At 42.7% G+C, this 24,123-nt stretch overlaps 1 protein-coding gene across 8 annotated transcripts in view; it reads left to right on the forward strand.

The window, feature by feature from the left end:
• The window catches only part of dmd (dystrophin), a 170,507-nt gene that overhangs the window by 72,715 nt on the left and 73,669 nt on the right, over positions 1–24,123 (forward strand). For 7 of the 8 annotated variants that reach the window (XM_062380432.1, XM_062380428.1, XM_062380431.1 and 4 more), the window contains exons 10-23: positions 4,277–4,405; positions 6,497–6,592; positions 6,780–6,878; positions 8,072–8,253; positions 8,945–9,095; positions 11,077–11,196; positions 13,383–13,484; positions 15,053–15,160; positions 15,328–15,507; positions 16,988–17,157; positions 17,647–17,770; positions 18,746–18,824; positions 20,526–20,638; positions 21,365–21,493. In XM_062380432.1, the coding sequence (XP_062236416.1) occupies positions 4,277–4,405; positions 6,497–6,592; positions 6,780–6,878; positions 8,072–8,253; positions 8,945–9,095; positions 11,077–11,196; positions 13,383–13,484; positions 15,053–15,160; positions 15,328–15,507; positions 16,988–17,157; positions 17,647–17,770; positions 18,746–18,824; positions 20,526–20,638; positions 21,365–21,493 (1,782 nt within the window). The remainder of the gene's footprint in view (positions 1–4,276; positions 4,406–6,496; positions 6,593–6,779; positions 6,879–8,071; positions 8,254–8,944; positions 9,096–11,076; positions 11,197–13,382; positions 13,485–15,052; positions 15,161–15,327; positions 15,508–16,987; positions 17,158–17,646; positions 17,771–18,745; positions 18,825–20,525; positions 20,639–21,364; positions 21,494–24,123) is intronic. The other variant, XM_062380434.1, reaches the window with a different exon arrangement.

Below are 24,123 nucleotides of genomic sequence, written 5' to 3' on the forward strand. Positions count from 1 at the left end.
TCTGGCACAGGAAGGCAAACGATAAATGATTTGACTAAAGACAATATCCCTACAGCTTTACTGCTCCTTAAATTGCATTTGACAAAAAGGTTCCGTTTAAGGTCAGACGTTCTTGGCTGTTTGACAGCTCCTCCCCCTGGTTTGCAGTGAAGAAGCCAGCAGAAGCTCAGAGCTCGTTTTTAGTCGTTGTGATTTTATTTCCTTGATGGTAGCGAGGCATGTTAACCCAGCTTTGAGGAACTAAAAGCACTTTCGAGCCTGGAAACAGTAAAGTGGTCTGTAATACTCCCTCCATTCACAAGCAATAACTGAAGTAATGAACATCTACTTGTTTATTCCTCAAATATAAGAAATACAGAATAAAACTTTGGGTCAGTGCACTTGGACAAGGTTGAAAAGTTAGTCTATGTTTATTTTTCAAACTTATAGCCACTGTCTAGTAATTATAATAGAAATATCAAGGCTCATAAAGAGCTCTTTAAATAAAGTATTAGCTTTGAAAAGGTATTCTGCACCAGCAAGTGGATATAATGATGTAGAAATATGTGTTTTTAATTGGTGCATTACTAAGTCGGCTCCGTCTGTATTATCAAACCTAAGATTGGCAAGAGGCGAGCGTCTTCTGGCACGGCAAGCGAACGCCCCACAAGAGTAGCACTGAAGCAATTACCCTTTTAAGATCTTGTGCGCACTGAGCAGAGCGGTTTATGTTCTCAAACCTTATTTTGAAATGAAACTTCCATTCAGCATCCATCTAATGGCCATCCATCTGTCCGTTCATCCACTTATCTATCCATTTTGTAGCCACACACTCATCTTAGAGTCTCGGCTCAGAGGCAGCCCTCGGAGCAGATGTTCTTTTCCTCGCTCGGTTCCTCCTGCCTGTTCCGAGGGATCCCCAGAGTCCTGCCAGGCCCTCGGCTGCTTCCAGTGAAAACGAGCCGCCCACATATCTCCTTCTTTGCGTCACTAGCCGGAATTAGTGAGCGTCCGAATGAAAATTGACAGCTGAATTGAGACAGAAGCTCGGAATTAATGTGCTGTTAAAATGGACCAAATCTAAAGTCACAGATTCAATCCGCCAGCTCTGACCTTTGGAGCTGAGTTAAACAGAGGTCAGTGTAATGCTGTCTCGCCAAAGCAGGATGGAGTGCACTTCCTGGAGTAATGGCTGGTAATATTATTATCTCACTCTGTTTAATGGCCACTTCAGCCTCCCTCCTTCATCAGCTCTCTGTCTGAAAATGGAGAGAGACTGCAGGAATTTCACTGCTGGGAATCGGACGGAGAAGTGCAACGGAAAGATGTAAATTTAATTGAAAAGATTAAAGAGGGAAGGAGGGAAGGAAGCAGGGGAGTGTGAAGATAAAGAAGTACAGAACAGAAGTGAAGAGTGACATGGAGCAGACAAATGAGACGTGCGAGGGAGAAGTCAGAAAAACCGAGTTCCTGACAACAGCTATTATCTCCCTCCCGCCTCATCTGTCATCAGCAGCGACACCGTCACCACCTCCTCACATCAACACTGCACCCCCGACCCACAGCACGGAGGAGAGGAGAGACTTACACATTACTAAATGCAAACTTTGAGACTATCGTTCAAGACCAGTCAAAGTTAATCTGGGACATTCTGAGATGTCCTGACTCACCCGATGTTCGGAGCAGGTGGAAGTAATGCACACGTGAGTTTGTTTGCCAGAAACCATTTGATCCAGTCGCCTCTGGCTGTCGGCTCTGTATCCAATCGACCTTGAAAGAGAGAGAGGGGAGTAGAGCGAGGGGTAAAACAGAAGACAGAGACTCAAACAGTGACGGCTGACGGGAGATAGAAGGCGTCTGTGACGGGCAGATTAACTGGAGTTCAGCTTGTTGCTGCAGAAAGAAGGAAGCGTGTCAAACAGGCGAGAGCTCAGCTGTTTGAAAATCAGACAATTTGACGGCTGCGTGGGTCAAAAGGTTAGGTGGGCGGGGCTTGTGGCACTGAGGCTTAACTCCAACTAGAAGACATTTTACATTAACTCAAAATTAAAATCTATTTATATCTGAAATTAGCCTATTTCAGATATAAATAGGAATAAACAACTTTTATTTCCCAGTCACAAATTTAAAAAGAAAAGCTGTTTTTTGTTATTACTAAAAATACTGTTAGGGTCTTAGGTTTTACTTTGTGAAACATGTATTGATTTTGCAACACGCCATTACACAGGATCATGAAAGCATTACTTCACTATATAGTTTTCAAATGGAGGAGTTAGCTCACTATACGTCACATTTAACAGGATTATACACACTTTTTTTTTTTTTCGTTTCTCGGAACAGACACGTAAAGCTGCTATTGATTTTGTTTGCTAACACCCCCCATGAATTTTCAGTGCCTTTTAAAAATCCTGGAGCTAAAGGGTTAGGCTCTTATCTGATGTGCCTGCTCGACCAGCTGCCGCCCTGCCTCTCCTAATAAAACTTTGATATGAATATATATATACAATAGATGTATTTTATACTGGTTATACTCGAAATTTTCCACAAATAAAATGGAAAGTAAAAGTTCCATTGCTGTACAACCAACAGTTAACCTCTTCCAAAAGGCTTGATCTACTCTTGTGTGTTAGCCACACACTAAATGACTCATTAGTGGAAGGATTCACTTAGGGATCCTTTGAATTTTTCATCATGCATGGGAGACATGTGAAGTGAATGCAGATTATAACTGGGATATAAATTATTTATTGGACATTGCGGTGTGAGAGTGATCAAGTGTGCAGCACATCTACACTTGAGTGGAATATTTTCCCCTTGTATTTTCTCACAGCGGAAAAAACAGCTGCAGCTTTTCACTCCCAACCGACCCCAGGCCAAAGGCAAAGCAAACTAGATTCATGAGCCATATTGAAGAAAACAACAGATTTTGAGAAGAGTCTCCAAACATCTCCAAACCAAAACTTCTCTCTGTTAAAAAAACGATTTAAAAACAGAGTTTTAAAAATGTCTGAAAAAGTTCTGCATCGTGGTTATGATTAATGTTCTGAGGTCTAATGAAACTAAGTCAACTAAAAAAAGAAACCACTAAGTTGTTTGCTGGCCGTTAAAGGTCAGCTGCTGATAAAGTGCTGAGGACGGCAGTTCCACAGATCTGCTGCTGGTTTGGGATGAATGTGGTGGGAACCAGGATGATGACGTCATTGTTCCATAGTAAGAGAGAAGGGCAGTGTGTCAGGGATGCTGATGGGGGGGGGGGGGGGTGTACGAGCTGGATCCACAACAGCATCCGCTTTGACTCTGTGCTATGACTGTCTGTTTCTCACACACACACACACACACTCCTGCTCTCCCTGTCCCTGTCTCCCTCTCATGTCTGCATTATCTACAGCTGGGTTTCCATCCAAAGTTCAACAGCCATCATTTCTTTTTCAGTTTTTCTCAGGTCTCTTTCCCAGCAGACAACAAACATAATCTTAATCTTAATCTCAATCTTAATCTTATACATAACCGAGTACATTTACTCAGGTGCTGCACCGAAGTACAACTTGAGATACTTCATTTCGTTAGTACTATCTTAACTAAACTTATACTTCTACTCCAGTGCATTAACCAGAAATATACTGGCTATAATGAAAAATACTGAGTTACACTTAATGCCCTCTTTCTTTTTAAGTTATTTATTTGAGTCATATTTTGAATCCTAAAAAGAAACGACACAGAATACCACAGGGTACTCATAAGTATTTGATAAATATATTAATTCAGTAAATGATTCAGTCCAGATATAATGACTCCTTGGACCAGGGCTTTTGTGAAGTCGCTCTCACCCTATGTAACAGGCTCAGTGCATTTTCTAACTACTTGCACAATATTCAATTTTGACATTCTATTTTTCTCATGAAATGTCTATTCTGACCCTCAGGTGACTGAAATGCACCTAATCTGTATTCAATTCTTTTTTCCCCCTGCTGTTTTCAAAGTTCACCTAAAATGAGCTTGACATTTGGATGGAAACAGAGCTCATGTGTGATTATTTATGTTTCTTTTTCCTCCTCTTTTCTGATTCTCTCTCTCGCCTCTCACTCACTTGCTTTGTGTGCACTCCGCTCTCTTTTCTGGCCCTTTGCATTTTCCTGCCTCTGTATAATTTGGCTGTTGATTTGTTTTTTTCGCGCTGTGTTTTGCATTCTTTTGCTTCTTTTTCTTTTTTTCTTTCCTCGTCTCTTCTTCTGGCCTGTGTCCCACCCCTCCTGCTTCACACTCTGTCCGTCTCTATCTCTCTGTCCCTCTCTCTCAGATCACAGTGAGTGTGGCTCATGGGCGAGTGCGGAGTCCCTCCCCTCAGCCTCGCTATAAAAGCTATGCCTACACCCAGGCTGCCTATGTCAAGTCGCCCGAGCAAAAGAGGAGGCGTTTAACTGATCAGGTCCGTGTCTTGCTAACACTCCATGGCAAACGTCCACCTGTCTTTGCATGTTCTGGCTGCACACGTGTTGTTTTGGCTGCTCTTGTCTGTCACTGACTAAAAATGTCCATCACAAGTCTATGAGTGATCCTGCAAACTTCCATCAGAAGGTAAACTTCCAACAGGATGGGTTCATTTAGACAAAATCCTTATTTGAATGTGTTTCATTATTGAAAACAAGTTGAAAAGTGGAATTGGTGTCAGATATTTGATTGGATATGAAACTGTGGGACTTGCTAAGCTGGACATTTTTGGATATTTGTGCCCTCCAGCCTCTTAGTGTCTTAATATAATTCATGGTTTGAAATGTACTTTTTTATTGTTATTGTTTTAACAATTCATGAGCCCAGACGTGATACTAATTACACTTAAAGTGGTGGGTGATTGTTTTGCCTTTAAGCAACGTAATCAATCAGTAACATTCTTATCCTGCTCATATTCTGTCTTGTTGAGAGTCAGATAAGAAGATTGATACTTTCTCACGTTGTTCAATGTGAATCAACAACCGGTGCCAATTAGTTTATCTTAGATTAAAGAATAGAAGGAGGGGAGTTAGCTGATGTGACTCACTCTTGTGTTTAAAAATACCCCTTCCAGCTCCTCCACAGCTCATTAATCAACACCCTGCATCTCTTTTGTTCCTTCCACACCGAGGCAAACGTGTAAAAAACAGGGAGTAACACGCTGTAGCAACTTCTCTCTGGAAGACTCTCAGGGAACCAAGACCTTCACGAGCAGTGGACACGTAACTGATGACGTCTGTTGACATCATATCATTTAGATTTTAATTACGAGAAGCCAAATGGAAAGTTTTCACTGACTAGAAGAATAAAACCAAACCTGCAAACGTCTACTAGTCCATCATCACATGCATATTTAAATAGGTTGTAATATTAAACTTGTACAATCAGGAGGAGCTATACACTTCTCAGTTGTTTCTGATTTCACATATCGAGTTTTTTCAGTTTTTCTTGAGTTCTTTTGTGTTCGTAAAAGTTCTGACAAGTGAAAATCCTCTCTCTGTGGTAAAGGGAGCTCCTTTCCCCCACAGAGAACACTGCGCCCTGAACAAAACCCCCTCTTGTACTTATTTTTAATACTTCCTCCCTATTCCAAGACCTGACATTTCAAAATGTTCAGTTTTTCAAAGTTGGCACTGTGCGATTAAATGTGGCCTCTTTAATTTGCTCTGACTTTCTGACTTTAATATATTCAAACACTGTGTCAAATATGTAATGTACCAGCAGGGTGCTCGACTTAACTTGGCTGGCACCTAAAAGGCATCAAAATAAGAAAAGATCATTTGTCGGATAAGCTTTGTTCAAGCGCTCCCACTGTTCTTTGAAACTCAGGGTGTGGAGCAGAGTTTAACAGTTTTTTGTTTAAGTTCCTTTCTGGATGTGGAAATATATTTTCTTCTATAGAGAACACAGATCATCCAGTATTTTAAACTGTTAGTATTTGTTTTATATCTAAAAGCATTTCAAGCTGTAGCATCAGACAAAAACTGGACATACTTTTACTACAGAAGAGAGAGAGGGGCGGCTGACTGAGGCTGGACAGTTGCTCTGCGGACGGGCCTTGTGTATCCTTTCAGGACCTTATTACCAGAGTGAAGAATAGAAAGGGAAGGGGAATACAGAGGCGAGATAAAAAGAGAGAAGTTATTAGTGTCCAGATTAGTAGCAGGCACACAAAGAGAGATATGGAGAGAAAGAGAGATCGAGGGAGAGACCCAGAGAGAATGGGGCCAAGTTGTTAAGGTTGGACAAAGGCCAGAGCTGCTTGTCAGTACCGGTAATGGCGAACACTAACAGACCTCTTCTCATCTCCCTCTATCTTCTCCATCTTCCACCTATCTTTCATGATGACGGTTTTCTGCTGATCTCTCTGCCGCCCTGTCCTCTTCCCCCCTCGTTTCATCTCCTCATTTCCTTCCCTTAACGTCTCAACACCTTTTCTAACCCTGACTCTGTTTCTCCTCACGCTACCCTCCATTATTCCGTTCCATCTCTGCCCCTTTATATCCCATGCATCCCTTCCTCTCACTAGTTCCTGACGCCCAGCCAGGAGGAGCTGCAGCGGGGCCTCAGTCCACTCCCTCCGGGCTCCACCAGCCTGGAGAGCTACCAAGCTGCACTGGAGGAGGTACGGTCCGATTAGATTCAAAAGTCAGAAGATTAAATAAGGTAGACGCCCTCGTTAACTTCTGTTAAATGATCAGTCTGGAGGTATCTGGATTCTTCTTACTGTCAGCAATAAGCAATGTTTATATCCCAAAACGAATGTGTATCTTATTCCTTAATGTTATATTAATTCCACCCTGTACTTGAAGGTGCTGACGTGGCTGCTGTCGGCTGAAGACGGACTTCAGGCCCAGCCTTCCATCTCCAGCCATGTGGAGGAAGTGAAGGATCAGTTTCACACACATGAGGTGAGAGCTGGAGCAGTGAACATGTTCAATGCAAATAGTTACACAAACATTCAGGACTGTCAATGTAACACATTCTTCAATAATGACTTATCTGAGCTGATAGAGCTATAACAATGAATATTATCATGCTGAAGATGCTGGTTTTCCTTTCTTACATTTTTATCCCACTTACTTTTATCCACCTAAAATAGTAAAACTTTCTTTTTACTGTTACTATGTTCTAACAATCCTCAGCTCATTAAATACTTGGTAATGACCTCGTTTTGCTTTTTGGACATAAAATGTTTTCTTTCTTTCTGTCTTTCTTTGATTTGTGCAGTTTTATTCAAATTCCTTTTATATGACTCAAACTTAAACTGTTTCATTTGAAGTGAATGTTTGCCAGTGGTTGGTAATTTACATCCTCGCTTTACATACTGAAGGTCCACTCCACTTTAAAACACAAACTTCAGTTTACTCTGCACACGATGTACGAGTTGGCCTGTGACTAAACTCTCCTGTGGATCAGAATGAGCTTTTCAAATTGAAAAGTATCTACACTAATAACTACACAGTGATGGGGGTAAAAACAAACATATCACAAACTGATTGCATGGACTTGTTTACTACACAAGGCCGATTCTGTGAAAGATGAATATGTAGCATCAAGAGGTTTTGTAGAAATTAATACCATTTATCTCAGAGGTCCAACAACGTTATGAGAGCCCACTTCTTAATTACTGGATAACCTCTTTAAAATCTCATTGAGGCAAAACTCAATTATTTGTTGTTGTTAAGTTTCGGAAGAGCAGTTCTACACAAATGAGATACAAGGCAGAGCGGGGACCAGGCTGGAAAATCAACCCAAAAAACAAATTGCTGTTCATTGGTGGAAGGCGAGCAGACGTGTCAGAAAGGTCCACGCTGCTGATGTGTGGAGTCTGAAGTTGTTTGTCCACTTGCAGAGCTAATAAACTGCTAAAGAGAACTGTAAGTGTTAAATTAACTCTGATGGATTTGGCTTTACACAAAGACTGGCTTAGTAATGACTTTTATTCTCTCAAAATGAAATTAACCCTGACTGTTTATACATCCAAGACCCGAGAAGAACATTAGAAGAGTTAAGTGATCAGAGGAAATAGACTAGGGGTGGGACTATACTACATTGAGTGGGAGTAGTGATGTGTGAAATGTGTGTGTCTGTCTCCCACCAGGGGTACATGGTGGAGCTGACCAGCCACCAGGGCAGCGTGGGGCGGGTCCTCCGGGCGGGCGCCGCCCTGCTGTCGGAGGGGAATCTGAGAGACGATGAGGACTCGGAGGTCAGGGAGCAGATGAACCTCCTGAACTCGCGGTGGGAGCACCTGAGAGTGGCAAGCATGGAGAGACAGACCAGGTACATGCACACTTGATAAAGTAATCAATACAATGATGAACTGCCAAGTCTCAAATGTCATCTGAAATATGAAAACATACGCCTTCCCATCTAAACTTTGAGGCAGGGAGCTACTAAATATTAGGTTTTGCACAACATGCCGGGCTGTAAGTATAAAGTAGATAATGATGGATAATCAGAGCTTGGCTGTGATTGGGCTTCACACTTTACTGAAATTGTGTCCACTTACAATTTGACTTATTTGAGGCTTATGAATAAACTTCCATCTCTTTTTCCACAGTTAATGAAGATCCCGGCACAGTAGTAAACATTCATGGATACAGAGAACAGCCGCCTTTCTAATTACAGTGGATCAGATGATAACTGACACAGAGCCAAATTGAATTAACTGTTCAGCTATCTTCTATGATAATCTTGTTGATTCAAGCACAGGGCTATGAAGACATGGCCTTGACTACCAAATACCACAGGACAACAAGGGTCTGTTGTAATGGAGTGGTGAGCAGGAGAAGAGAAGAGATGCTTTGACCATTCCCACCAGTGAAAGCAGCATTAAACCACCACTGTTTGAGGGTGTTTAACCAAACCTTCACCTGAACTGTCCTTGAGCAAGGCTCTGTTAATGTCAACGGTTAACCCCCAGGGTTGAGACATGTGATTGACAGCTCAATGACCTTCCTCTCCTTCCCAGACTCCACGAGGTCCTGATGGACCTACAGCACCAGCAGCTGCAGCAGCTCATGGACTGGTTGGACGTGACGGAGGGACGCATCAAGAGGATGGGGGCTCAGCCTCTGGGCCCGGACCTGGAGGACATCAAGCACCAAGTGGAAGAGCACAAGGTGGGCAGCTGTAACCCTAACGCCCACACAGGTGGGCCTGTAGCTCCTCCCACCAGGGCTGCCTAATTTGGATTGAGCCATTAAGAGTGGATGAGGCTGAGTTGACTGCAAAGTCTGAAATTTAGTTAAAATCATAGGTTAATAACCCAAAGTGTAACAGCAGGGCAGTGAGTTGGTCTTTTCAGGCAAGTTTAAGTACTGCAATCAAAATGACAGGTACTGTTATTGCACACATTAGCCTCCTGGCCGGAAATGATTGTTCAACTTTAAAGTGAATCCAGGGCAAGTAATGAATGTTTTCAACCCAAGTGAAATTGAAAGTTAAGTAAAGTCATGACCCCAATTAGCTTTATTGAGTTTTCTACAAATATATGATGAAATACTATGACCAGAGGTTTGGGAACAGAACAAACAGGCGACAGGTGAAAGGGGAGAAGTGACAGGAAAGTAGAATCTACTGCTTCTGTTTATTTCTTGACCTAACATGCAGTTCAAAGCCTTTTACCACAAAACACCAACAATTTCATCTCTCTACGGATATGATAGAAATAAAGGTTCTATAGAAATAAAGTTTACTACTCTACACATGATGCACCCCTGACTCCCCGGGTCTGTGTGTTGAGCAACCAGGTTCAGTAAGTCATCTGTCCATCATTGTTTGAAAGAAATATAAAACTAAAGTATAGAGAAATTGTAGTTTGGACTGATGCACATTCAGCTACTGTAGACTGGAATGTGTTCTTACTAGTATCAAGTCCATAGGCACAAGGGTATTTACTTTTTAAAAAAAAGGTGGATGCTGAAGAAGAAAGATTCCTGCATCCTGCCAGGCACTGCTTTCTGCCTCAGGTGAGATAAGGGCGTTCAACTCGCACATCAAACCAGGTTTCACCTTTCAACAGAAAATTAAGCTGCAGTTCCACAACTTCCCTTGTTTAGAATTTGCCTCAAGTTTGTCCACAGGAAATGGCTGTTGTGTCTCTCAGGACTTTTTTCATTTCACTTTCACCATCTTAACCGCATTTTATTCTTGTAACGTTTCAGCAGCAACCTGTGACTTCAGGCTCTAAATTGTGCCGTAGATTTATTTTGGTGAATTAAAAAAAGTATACTTTCACTTTCAACATTTAAGGATCGATATCCTTACAAAATCAATAGAAGACAAATTGAAATTTTAATCTGAGCCTTCGCTGTTCTCTGACAATCTCCCATTGCTGTAGAAGATAATGATATATGATTTTTTTTAACTCCAGAGCAGCTAGATAATGAATCTGGTGTTGAGATTGTTTTTCCAACTGCTGTTTTCCAAAGTCAAGAACAAACTTTTCATCCCAACAAAAAGAAGCGAGTGCAGCAGTGTGTTCAGCAGCGTCCGGCTCTGCTCTGCACATTAACATCATCTGTAAATCCTGGTAGCACGGAGTTAGCTTTAAAGATTGTAGTGAAACCCAAGCCTCATTTCAGTAGGAGGCTCTGTCAGAACGGATTCAAAACAACAAGCCTGCAGTGGCTCCGGCTGAGGCAAAACAACAATTAGCCAACTTCACTACACAGAAGCTGTCGTAATTAAATTCACTGGTAAACACTTAAGCAGCACACTGGGTTCAATTTGGGAGGATGGATGACTGGGATGTGTTGACTATAAATTCAGTTATGGTGCTATTTTGGCTTTTCTGTCACTTAAAAGGAGGGGAATGGGAAAATGAGCTCAAATCGGTTGAATTACCACCAATCAAACAGCTGTCGAGATTTACTTCAATTTATTTGAAATGAGATCAAGGGTATCTGGGGACACACCGTGCACTTCATGATCACATTCACTTAGAAATTATTGGTTTATGATTGGAACAAACACTGAAATCTAACTGGTCTGTTGCCACCTGGTTTATACTTTCAGCATCATTGAAAGTAGATGGTGTGTATTTTTGTGGTGCTACATTTAAGTATATGTTCTCCATATGTGTGTGTGTGTGTGTTGCAGCTTCTGCAGGAGGACCTGGAGCTGGAGCAGGTGAGGGTGAACTCGCTCACCCACATGGTGGTGGTGGTGGACGAGAGCAGTGGAGACAGTGCCACCGCGGCCTTGGAGAGCAAACTTCAGGTGAGAGCGCACACATCAGTCCACACACACACAAACACACACAGACACATACACAGTGTTCATTTGTTGGAAGGTATCTCACTCTGAAGACGTGCTGTTGATCGAAGGACGCTGGATAAACAAGTGTCTGTACCACTCAATAAGAAAGCAGCCTGACCTTTGACCTTTCTGTGGAGAGGAAAAAAAATGATGACATCACCAGAACTCTCCAGCTAATGAGTTATCGGTCTGTCTGTTAAACTTAGTGCTCACTCCTCCTGGTTTGTTTGTTAGGACTGGTGTGAACCTGATCTGCACCAGAGCTAATTACAGATGAAGGCTGTTGTGAAGCGTGCACACTGGGCCCAGTTGATGTGTGGAGAAAAGGGGGAGCTCATGGGGGTTTAGTGTCTGCGTAGCTCAAGTGATTGTCTTCATTTGGGCAAAGCTGACAATTTACACTAACAGGAAATAAAGAATCTTTGATAGTTTGACGAGAATGACACTTTCCCTCGGGGGGGGGGGGGGACGTTAGAGGAGCTGTTTATACGAATAAACTCTTAAAACTTCAATCAGACACTCTTTCCAAAAAACTAATTTGCACATATACGTATGTTATTGACACAAAAGCGCTGCAAGTATCTTGCATTATTTTCCATGTCATATTAAGCAATTACAATGCTGAACGCACATCGGTTGTGCTGTGTGCAAAGTTTAATCACAACTAATATCATCACAACCCTAATGCAATTCCTCAGTGGACTTTCTTTTCAACGTCTGGGGGTTTAAGCGGACCTTGTTTCCTGCAGTGCAGTTTATCACTAAACACAAGATTAGAGGGATAAGCAGATGAGAGGAAACACTGTGAGCCAGGAAGTAAGAAAGCAGGAAAGAAGCCTTCCCTGGTTTCCCCATGCAGCTGAACTGTCACATGATTAATTACAAGCTATTCATCTTAAGATTAACCCGCTGAGCCTCTCTCTCCACATCTGTCTGCACTCGCTCACTTTTCCTGCATCTCATTGTCTTTTCATTTCCTCTCCTCCCTCAGCCACCCTCTCTCTCCTCTCCATCTCTCTGTCACCCTGATGACATTGTTCAGTAGGCAAACTGTGCGTCTTGTCTTTGCCGGTTAAATGGAGTGTCTCTGCCATTTTCCTCGGCTAACAGCTAGCTGCCAATACAACGGAGTCAGGGAAAATAAACTTCTGCAGCTCACAGGGCTCTGCATCTGTCAGTGCTCCTGCAGGATGTAGCCAGGGAGGAGCAGTTGGAACGGTTCAAATCAGTAGTATGGAAGCAAACATGGTCAATTAATCTTGTCGGCAACTAATTATCTAGTTGTAAAATTGTATCACCACTGAATAGCAACTGTATTTCATTAAAATGCTACTGAATTTAGAGCATTGAAATATTTTTGGGGGCTGAGGTAAAGTGGGTCGTCCATTTATCTCAGGGTTGATCCCAGCATCTCCCCCGCAACATGTCAAAGTGTCCTTGAGCCAGACACTGAACCCAAGGTGCCTCTGAAGGGCAGATCAGCCTCCTGCACAGCAGCTCCTTCACTTGTTGGTGTGTGAGTGGAGGAATCCAAGGTTGATCGGAATGTGCTGCAGAAAATCTCTGCATAAGTCTATTTCCTGAGTGTTTGTAAAAACATCCATCTGAGGATAATAGGTGAGATTTTTCCTCTTTAAGATTTTCAGATTATACTGGATTCAAGGTGATATAAAACACAGGTATTCATCCTTTATTTCATGAGCCTTTTTATCTCTACAGCCAAAGGCTTTTATTCACTTACACAGGGTGAGGAGATTGTTCGCCCCTTGTCATCTCTGAATTTCACACTGTTCCACTACCATGCTCAGCTCCGTCCCTCTGGGGGGGGGAACGGGACTACAGCTGCACTTTTGGCAGCTAAAAGAATTAAACTGGCCAGTGAAAATGTGAATTCATTAGCCTGTGAGGCAACGTGACGTAAATCTCTCAATTCCTCGGGGGAAATAATTCACATTTTGTGTGATAATGTAGACATTAATATGTGTGTGTGTGTGTGTGTGTGTGTGTGTGTGTGTGTGTGTGTGTGTGTGTGTGTGTGTGTGTGTGTGTGTGTGTGTGTGTGTGTGTGTGTGTGTGTGTGTGTGTGTGTGTGTGTGTGTGTGTGTGTGTGTGTGTGTGTGTGTGTGTGTGTGTGTGTGCTCTTGCAGGTGCTTGGTGATCGCTGGGCAGCCATTTGTAAATGGACAGAAGAACGCTGGATTCTGCTTCAAGAGATTTTACTGAAATGGCAGCACTTCACTAATGAACAGGTATGAGTGTGTCTGTAGATGTGTGTGTGTCTTTAGATGTGTGTCTGTGTGTGTGTAGCTGAGGCAGGCACACAGCAGTTTATCTGCTGCATGTATAATGGGATTAGATCATCCACATCGTGTCTACTCCCACACTCTTTATGCTTTAAGAGAGAATATAAGCTGGGGCAGACATCACATTATGTCATGTATCTCAGACAGATCAGCTGAATTATGTGCACGAGTTCCCATGAGTGTGTGTCCAGTGTACATCACAAGATTAAATATGTCACTTATACACAAACGGAGAGAGACAGGACACAGCAGGACAAGATGTAGAGTCCACAGTCAGGCTACCAGCTCTGTAATGTCATAATACTCCACAAAACAAGAACATGCACTAATCCACTCAGATCTCCTGTTACAGGTTGTGAATGCATGCCAAGTGTGAATGAGGTCACACACACAGCTGTCCTATCCCCAAGCAAATCTCCTATTTAAATATTTTATTTCCACAAAGCAGTTTTGGCTCAGAGCTTTATTCCAAGGTCACTCAGATAACACTGACCGTTACATAAATATAGATTTTGATTAATGTTTTTAATTAGATGCTCTTTCTGATGCCGCCCTTATTAGAGACAACTCTTTATTTTGTCTGTCCCTTATTAGCCTCTTAGCAGATGATATTTTGAGCCCCAGCAGACGTGGTTAAGAAAATTGGATGTGTCATGATATCCGATTTGCCCGTGTTGTGTGATTAATAACTGACGACACTAAAATCACAATTTTGGCTTTGATGTGATTAACTGATCGGCTTCAATTAAAATCCCCAAAACTAGATTTGCGTTGCTTCCCTTTAGGCCATAGTCACCCTTTGTTTTAAATTAAATTTCAATTGATTAAAATGATTTGTATCATTTAGAGCCAAACATACATTTAAGAAAAGTAATTTATTTGACGTTTTATGACATTGTGTTTATGACTTATTTGAATTATAGATTCAGTTTTTTTTATTCTGAAGGTATGTATTCACATTTTGTGCAATGTGGCCTCAGACGTGTGATTCCTCATGGTAACTGAGTATAGACAGATCATGAAACAATCTTCCACTGCACTTTATAACGAGAGATCACTGGCTGCACTGGCTCTTAGACAGCCATAAAAATCTAATGTTTTGATAAATTATTCAAAACATCAGGAAATGCACCAAATTGAATTCCCCCTCTTGCTGTGGATAAGTGCTCGCTCAGGCTTCACCCCGAGGCTCTGGTTGCAAATCAGCTGTCCATGTTCCGATAACAGAATTCAGCAGCCTGAGCAGAGGGGAGATACTGTCAGGCTGCTTCCCAGCGGCCTGAGGAGCATGATGCTGCACTCAACAGCTTTCTGCACCGAAACAGGAGACGGTGGCCTCAAGTGCACCGACTTCCACTTGAGAAGAATTGTTTTCTCATTCTATTCTCCCTCTCTTCCTGTCTCCTCGTCTCCCTTCTCCCCCCCTCTCTGACTTGAATCCATTCATCTGTCCTCTCCTACAAACCTCTTTGGATCTCCATGGTCTCCTCTCCTCTCCTCTCCTCTCCCCACAGTGTTTGTTTGACTCCTGGCTGACTCAGAAGGAGGAGCTGGTCAGCTCCATCAAGACCTCCAACCTTAAGGACCAGGCAGAGATGGTGGCTTGTCTCCGCCGTCTTGCTGTGAGAACCAAATCCTTTTCTTAGACTGTGAACTTTCCATGAACCAGCTCCTGTGCAAAACAAAAACAACACACCCATTTGAGTTGACCTTTAAGCATTCTTTCACAAATAGTTAGTCATACCAGGAGGGCTTCCACCCTCAACTCTATTTATTTATTTCCCTGCAGATGGTGAAGGCAGACCTGGAGGTGAAGCGTCCCACCATGGACAAGCTGTGCTCTATGAGTCAGGACCTGCTGTGCAGTGTAAAGAACAAGGACGTGGCCAACAAACTGGAAGCCAGACTGGACAGCTTCGCCCAGCGCTGGGACCGACTGATCCAGAGTCTGGAGACGAGCAGCTCCCAGGTACCTCACACATAAATACAGGGATTTAGCTTTGAAGTAGTAGCTTTTTTCTTTTAGAACATTTCTATGGCTCCAAATGTGAACAATGCATGATTTCTTCTCCATGCTGATTCACAAATCTGGCTGGTTTAGTTTATAGTCATACAGATGACTGGCTCTGGGCTCCTGTCAGAATCCAACCCTGGTTATTTGCAGTGTCCGAGGTCAGCAGTGGTCCTGTTGTAAAATGCCGCTGTGATGAAACCGCCCTGTGATGAAACCTCCAGTCCAGAGCGCTGCGTGTGTGTCTGGCCTTAGGGACAGCGTGAGATGAATGGATTGGCTGGTGACAGAGGTCATTAGAGCCTCACTTCACACACCAGTGGAGACCAACGTGAAGGGAAGGATGGAATCTTGTTATTTGCTCGTCTTTCCGAAGCGGCCCGTCCAGTGCAAACATCCAGCACTTTTAAGCAGCACGGTCACAATAATCCTTCCTCGCTATCACTTCTCAAAATAGTCAGTTGTTCAATTATCCCCCCCCCCCTCTCCCTTCAACAGTTGTCTCATCTCTTTCTGTAACTACACTATCAGTAAATTCCCCCCCCCCCCCCCCTCTTTATCTGCGTCTCTCCGTTGTCGCTCTTCAAGCTGACACGCTCTGACAAGTGATAAGATAAAGACAAAGTGCTGCTGTGTCTTTTTAGTTGTTTGCTGATAAAGTGCTCTGTAATGTTACTTTTATCTTTTAAGCCTCTGGAGAGCTGCACACCGAGCGCTGAGTGCGTTTCTGAAATTATTTGAGTTAGGTTTGCAAATGACAGGCGTGTTATAGGTTCTATACATAAGGAGTCACTTCCTATCAACTTTTCATTCCAGGCCCTTTGAGGGCCCTTCCACATTGAGACCCCAGGTGGTCAGTCCCCCCCAGGAAGAGGCTCTTTGTCCTTTAAGCGATGCATATATTTGTTATCCCTGACAGCATTCAGTCCTGTGTATGCTCATACTCCTCATGCAAACACTGCAAACACTGAAGTTCAAATCCATCCTGAAGTTACTGGTCTCACTGGATGCACACACGTCTTTCCCTCGCCTCCTGTCTCTCTCTCTCCTCCTCCTCCTCCTCAGAGTTGTCCATTATAATCAGTCAGATAATTAGCAGAGTGACCTCCGAGGCTAGTCCCCGCCACTTCAGCTGTGCACGCTCGCTTCTGCATGAAGGAGCCCGAGTAGTCGTGGCAGCTGCTTAACTACCAGTTGACTTCCCTGCTGAAACAAACCTGAACACACACATGCTTACACACACATACGCAACACTGAACATTGTCCAGACCTGGAAACTCACTGATAGAAGATCATCCTATACAGACGTGGAGACGGATTCTTGACGTGTGGGATGAAGCCGTGATTTCAGATCTTCATGATTTACTTTGATCCTTGTAAACTTATGTAACACTTGCACTTATATGCACTTTGTGTGTGTTTTTCTGTGCGTGTCCAGCTGTCATCAAGTGTCAGTGTGTCCCAGCACTCCGAGCTGACCCACTCTGTCACGACCACCGTCACCAAGGTCACAACAAGTGGGAAGGTGGCCGCTGTCCGCCAGACACGAGAGTCGCCGCCACCGCAGAAGAAGCGCCAGGTCGTGGACGACTCTGAACTCAGGAAAAGGTGAGTGTTTACTGGTTCAAAGAGGAGGTCTGCTCTGAAATACCATTAGCATAATAACATCCGACATTTCTCTTCTAACTTATGTCAAATGTTCAGTTACATGCACCCATTTCTGCTGTCTTATCTCAGCAGGTAGGTGATGAGCACTGCAGATAGAGACAATTAGTATCTGTGATGGTGATAGTGGAGGCCAGCTTCAAACCGAACCTTTGATAGTAGTGACGTAGAAGATTCTGTTCATCCTGTTGCAAAGGAGAATTCAGAAGTTTTGTTATACTTTGACTTTTTCTGTATTACAGATGGAATTCTTCTACTTTTTTATTCCACTACCCTTCACTCTACTATTTACTTTGCAGATTGTAAACTATGATGAAGTGTAAGAGATAAAACTGCATCATGGGTATTTCCCTGTGCCTGTCTACACAGATTTGATAGAAAACACCTCACAGCAGCGTTGTTGATAACTGCCGAGTGCATGTGTGTCGTCAGGTTTGATGTGGACTTCACAGAGGTCCACAGCTACATGACCCGCGGGGAGGCCATCCTCCAGAGCCCGGAATTCTCAGTGTCCCGAAAGGAGGGCAGCATTCAGGACCTGTATGACAAAGTGCAGGTATAACACACCTTGTGTGTGTGTGTGTGTGTGTGTGCGTGTGTGTGTGTGTGTGTGTGTGAGAGAGACCCACTGAGCTTAATCTGGTGAGACCTTCGATGCTGAAGTAACAAGGTTCCATCGCACAGTTGGGTCAGGAATGCATTTTACTTTCTCTATAGCAATCACATGTGTGAGGATATTCTGAAGTGTTATTGTGCTTAGAGGACAACAGTGATGAAGTCTGAGATGCAGGGATGTGTCCATTGTCATAGTGGAGTTATTTAAACTTTGATGCAGCAGCTGCCGGTTTTTGGCATTTGACTGAATACGTTCTCCAAAGCAGAAGAAATACAAATAACCACAGACAACAGGAAGAACAAGAAACTCCAGGTTTGCTGCAGAGGTCAAACCAAAATAAATAATCTGTTTTCATACAAGTTAGTGCTTTCATTTATCATAGATGAGTAGATGGTAAACCTTTGATTTAGTTTAATGTCGTGAAGACGGCAGCATTTGTCAGTTTTAATTTCATTCATGAAATTAAAACTGAATATAAATGTAACACACTCAAACTGAAAGAAATGCAGGTGGATAAACATTATATTGAGGAAGAATGGTTTCTAGGATAAGTGTGACAGAGATAACAAGATGATTAAAGATCTAAGATTGAAAAGAAAACATTGTTGCATAGACTACGTTTTTTTCTCTGAATTTAATGAAATGAAGATTTCTGCTTGTGAGACACTGGTACTTGAGATCTGGCAGAAACTGATCAGAGGCTACATGACCTCTCACTGTTTACAGTTATACTCTTACCACTCTGATTCATTAGTTTATGTTTTACTTTCTCTAATGAATGATCATTCTCTGGCTCTTTGCTCGTCGTTCTTTTCGCTGTCTGCTTCTCCACGTCAGTCTCTTGTCCTTTAACTCCCCCGTTTCTCCCTCTGCCCCATCACTCACTCGCCCTGCCTCTCTCTCTCTTTGCCATAGGCGATAGAGCGCGAGCGGCCAGAGAAGTACCGTAAGCTGCAGGAGGCAACACGCACGGCCCAGACCCTGGTTGAGCAGGGTAATGTGCACACTCACACACAAGCACTCAGACACTTGTTCATTCACATGCATACGCACACACACACACACACACACATACACACAAGCACACCCTGTCTGTCCCCATGGCAACGTCTCCACCTGGCCCACCCTCTCTCCTTGTCTCCATAGAAACACTGATAGAGAGAGGAACAGACAGAGAGAGAGAGAGAGAGATGTCTCTTTTCCTCTGTCCTCTCCTCTGTCCTTGTGCGATTGTTTGGGCTCCTGAAAGCACAGAAACACTCAGTTTATACTTTTTTCTTTCACGCTGCTGCTCTCGTCTTAAACCAAACATTCCTCAACTTGCTGAGCACGGCTGTGTGTTTGTGTGTTTGTGTGTATGTGTGTTTGTGTGTGTGTGTTTGTTCATGTGGCTCTCAGCCTCGAGCGACTGAGTTACTGAAGATGTAAATCTTTGCAAACACTTCATGCACTGGTGTTGAGCAAGTTGTTTGAAAGATCTGCCAGTTATAAAAGATTACTTTACTAAGTAATTGATTACATTGGTAGTTGGATTACTTTCATTACTCAAAGCCAGCCCTATCAAAAGGAAAACAAATTTAATGGGGCAATAGAAGGTTAAAATACTTAAGTTCTTAAATTAAAATACTACTCCCATGTATGTTTTAAATAAATAGCTACAACCAGCTGCTGGAAAGTGTTGCTGAGTTTATCTTAACTTATATTTGGGCCATTTTAACAAAATAAGAGTCTGAACCAGGGTTCATGTATTAGCAGTTCAGTTTTGTTTCACTTAAGACTTTATAATTACATATGTGAGTCTTGTCATCATCGCCTACGTGAGCTGCATCAACCTGCTGATGTTAGTCATTTCATATAAATGGAGAAAATGAAAGAACTGGTTCATTTTGTTTCATTTTATTGCCACTTTAACATCATTATGGTTTTAGTACCAGTATAAAACATGCAAAGTCCACACAGAAAGACCCCGGGTAGACTATCAGGACTTTCCTGGCAGATAGAAGGTTACAATCACTGCTGCCTGAGATCTGCACATGGGATTTGTCACCAAAAAAATAAAAAAACACTTTCAATTACACCTCAACCTAAACCCCATCAGCTTCAGGGTTACACACGATGGCACTTATCTAAGATGAAGCGTATGCTTGAACGTAATGGAAGTACGATTACAGGAAGAAGAAACAATTTCAATCCTGCGTGCATGCCAGATGAGAAACGGAGCCAGGATGCTTCCTTTTCCAGGTCCAATTATCATCCAGCCGATGGGGCTCAGTTTGCCCTTTAACAGGCAGGAGTGGGAATCCATTTTTTCTAATAACTTTTCGCATTGACTCTTGGAGGTTTTCATTTTACGAGCACTGGAGTTTTATGTCCACTTTAAATTGGTCATTCACATCAAAAAAAGGTTAGTTAGCATTGAGCATGAATGCACAGTGTGGTGTGTGCGTGTGTGTACGTGTGTGTGTGTGTGTGTGGTGAATAAACAGATAAACAGTTTTAGAGCTCAGGCTTTGTGCAGAATACCAATAGCTTGTCTCAGCTCTCCTGCAGATGACATTCTCCAGATTCTGTGTGCATTGAGTGTGTGTGTGCATTTCTGTCTGTCCACTACAATGAGACCAGTCGTTCATGTGTGAAGTATGAAGCATGTGTGTGTACGTGTCAGTCACCCCCCCCTCTCTGTCTGCTCCTGCAGAGGGAAGCCGTGCTGATGACATTGCCCAGGCAGCCGAGCAGCTGAACCAGCGCTGGGTGGGATTCTGTGCCCTGTTGGCAGACAGGCTGGCATGGCTGGCTTACCAGACAAAGGTACACACACACACACACACACACCCCCCCCACACACACACACACACACAGTCTTCCATGTCTACTCTGGGTCACTCAGGTACTTTATACCTTGGCAGAGTATTTTCTTAACACGATATATTATCAGTTGCCGAGCAGAACTCAGTATGCAGTGTTTGTAGCACCTCATCTTTCTGTAATATATCCAAAGAGATAAAAACCCTCTTGGCTTGAGCAGTTATGTCGCTGCAGATAAATATTCAACTTAAAGCACCGGATAAAATAAAGTTTGACTTAGTTTTACATTCATATTTTACATTGTTCAAAAGTATAATTAGCTTAGAGATAAAGTTTCAACGAGAAGAACAAACGTGTCAACACAGATATAGTGTTGGGAGCAGCAGTGGGATACCAATTGGGATGTCAGACACAGGGCCGGCACACAGGGCCATTGCCAAGGGGCCCTGAGCTGAAACCCCGGCCCCCGAGAGCAGCTGATTATTTGGTTCAGTGGAGAGGCCCCAGGCCCCTTTTGCCTCGGGCCCCCACTGTCCCTTGAACCACGCCTGGTCACACTTGATAACAGTTTTGTCCCATCAGAGGCCGGACTGTGTGTTTTTTTTTGGTTTTGGCTGCACAGTAATCTTTCAATTCTCCATATCTACCTTCACGTTGGTAGATATAGTGTCCAAAGACCTTAAGTCTCCAGGGGCTGAATGTGACGTCCTGAATGTGTGTGTCCTTCAGGTGCTGTCCTTCTACAGCTTGTATGAGCAGTGTGAGCAGGCAGTGGACTTCAGTGAGAACTGGCTCAAGGTCCAGGCGCCTCCAGCCTCTGAAGCAGAACCACTGAAAGTACAACTGGACCGATGTCGAGTAAGTAAAACAACCTGTGATTGGTTCCAGTCATTAAAACAATAAGCAAACTTTACTTGTACATTTATACTTTGTGTGTTTGTCACATTAAGTCTACTTGTTGTTCCTTTTACATTTTCTTTCTACATTTCTTCCTTATTCTCCGTTTATTTGTCTCTTTCATGCATCTGTGTGTCACAGCACTTTCTTGTAAGTATTGATAATATTAACTAAATTTAACTTTAACTTCGAAGTTAAAGCAAAGTAGGACATTTGAGTTTTGAAAGCTGGGAAGTAGCCGTTAAGGTCTTTAAATATATTTGTCAGAAAGTGTCTTGAATTTGATTTTTAAAATCCTGCAAACACCCTGTGGTTTGGATGATGTTTTTTGTAACTCTCCCAGTTTTAGTTTCTGTATTTATATTTTTTTATCTTCAGAATGATTTGCTCTTCCTCAGAATCGCTGTGTTACTTGTTTTCTCCTCTAAAACACCTTATCGTTCTCCCAATCTTAAAAAGCATTTTACGTTCCAACATCATCAGGAAACCCAATCTTATTTGAGCAGTACTGTAGCAGACTTTGGAAAATGGTCAGCAGTAAAATAGAATATACATCCCTTTAAGTAAACGGACTAAAACAAAAAAAAAAAAAAAAGGTGTATTTTCCCGGTTCCCACTCGCTGCAATCAGACTTTTGTTTGTTTGGAAACTTTCCCTTTCCCAATAGTCCCAGGGGGTTGCAGCTTATAGTGCAGGGTCCCAGAGGAGAGGCAGAAGTGGAGCTAGAACTAAAAGCTTGTTTCCTTCCCGTGCTTCAAACTGCATAAGTTACTGCTTGTTTATTGTAAAATGCAACATCAAGCTCTGTGTGTTTTGGCAGGAAGTAGGACATTCTCCTGAGACACAGATCTCGATGCCAAGGAAACATTTCCTAACTTAAGGGTGGTAGCTTTTCAGATCCAGCAAATCAACTGAGGATGAACGCAAATATGATTTACGGCTCACGATGTCATCGTCTTTGCTGTCAACCACAGCTCAAATAACATTTGTGACATGCTCATGCTGGTAGAAGTTTAATGTTTGTTTGAAAATGTGCAGCTGCAGTTTTCATATTCGTCTCCACACGTGAAGCTGAAAGATGAACTGTCTGATTTGATTTGGCCTTTATGATTGGTCACCTAGTTGCCAGTAGAGTTTCCTCTTTCCCTGATGCAGTTCTCTTTTGTATTATCACGTCTGTCTCTTTGCTCAACGCCTCCCACGTCCTCTGGATGTCAGTCTTTTCACAAGAGGAGGCTTCCCTCGTCTTTTTCATCTCCTCTGCCTCCCGCACTCGTTTTCAATGCACTTCATTTAGGGCCCTTGTGACAGCTCATCATCTGGATACCTGTCTTTCCTGAATGCAGGTCTTCTTTATTGTTCCATCTCTTGTTATTCTATGTTGAAGGACTCACTGTCATCAAGAGCCACATCGAAGGCCTTCATCTTTACACCTTGCACCCTATATTCTTAGTTAAAGGTCTGTTTCATATTTTCGTTTAGCAGCTGGTAAGCCTCCATCAACATGTGGAATTCTGACTTATCTTATCTGACTTTTCCAAAAAACAAAAGGAGGACAATTTATGAACTTTATTATATATACATTTTCCCTTTGGGTTTTTGGCTTGTTCTCCTGAGCTTTTTTCTCTCCCAGTTCTATCTGAATTCTATTTGCAAACACCTCCGACTTTGAAATGCAGCTGTAAACTGAATTTCGATAACATCTAGATGAAATGTCTGAAAGAAAAAAAATTAAAAAACTTAAAGAAGAGAGGGATAACAAAATATGAGGTGTAATAAAGTGAAGAGGGGACGTAGAGACAGAGAGGAGAATGTTAGTCCCAGAAACATAAGAAAGGATGGAGGGATTTCAAAGAGAGGATGAAGGACATTTAGGAAAAAGGAGATAAGATGTGTCTCTCGCTGCAGCTCCTGACAAATTCACCCAAACAATGTTTCCCTCAGAAGTGGGCCCACACTTTCTCATGCTGCCACACATAGACACAAATGGAGAGCGCACATCCTCTTCCCACACACATAAACACTTTCTGATTTCCTATCTTTATATTTAACGGGAAAGACTTCAGAGAAAAAACAATATTTACTGAAACAAAGCAAACCTTCCCGCAAGCAAATCATGCCTCCAACTGGCAGCTTATGAACCAATGTTCCGACAAGGATATATATGCTTGTGCTTTCTAACCTCATTCATAACTAATGTGTCTCGTGGCTCTAGGCTAGAGTATCAACTAGCTTGGTGTTCATAGGGGAGCTGCGTTCAGAGCCGTCATCCAGGGACGGATCAGTGAATATTAACTTACTACCTGCTACACCCACAACTCAAGCTGGAACTCGTTTGAAACTGGATTATTGGAGGGTTAAAGGATAAAGTGGTTTGGTATTCCAGCACCAGTAGGGGGCAGGAATTAGCAATGGTTCAGTGGTTTGGATTCATATTAAAACATGATAAGGAATTTTTTCATTTTGCTTTGGCAGTGAACAAAAACCAGGTTTTTAAAAATAGAGAAAGCAGTGATCCTCCCTCCTCTGTGTGTTCTGTTTTTAAAGTTTGAAGTTCAGAGGAAACAGTTTCACAGCTTCAGGTTTCGCTG

Source organism: Platichthys flesus, chromosome 22 (genome assembly GCF_949316205.1).
Source record: "Platichthys flesus chromosome 22, fPlaFle2.1, whole genome shotgun sequence".
NCBI classification, from domain to species: Eukaryota; Metazoa; Chordata; class Actinopteri; order Pleuronectiformes; family Pleuronectidae; genus Platichthys; species Platichthys flesus.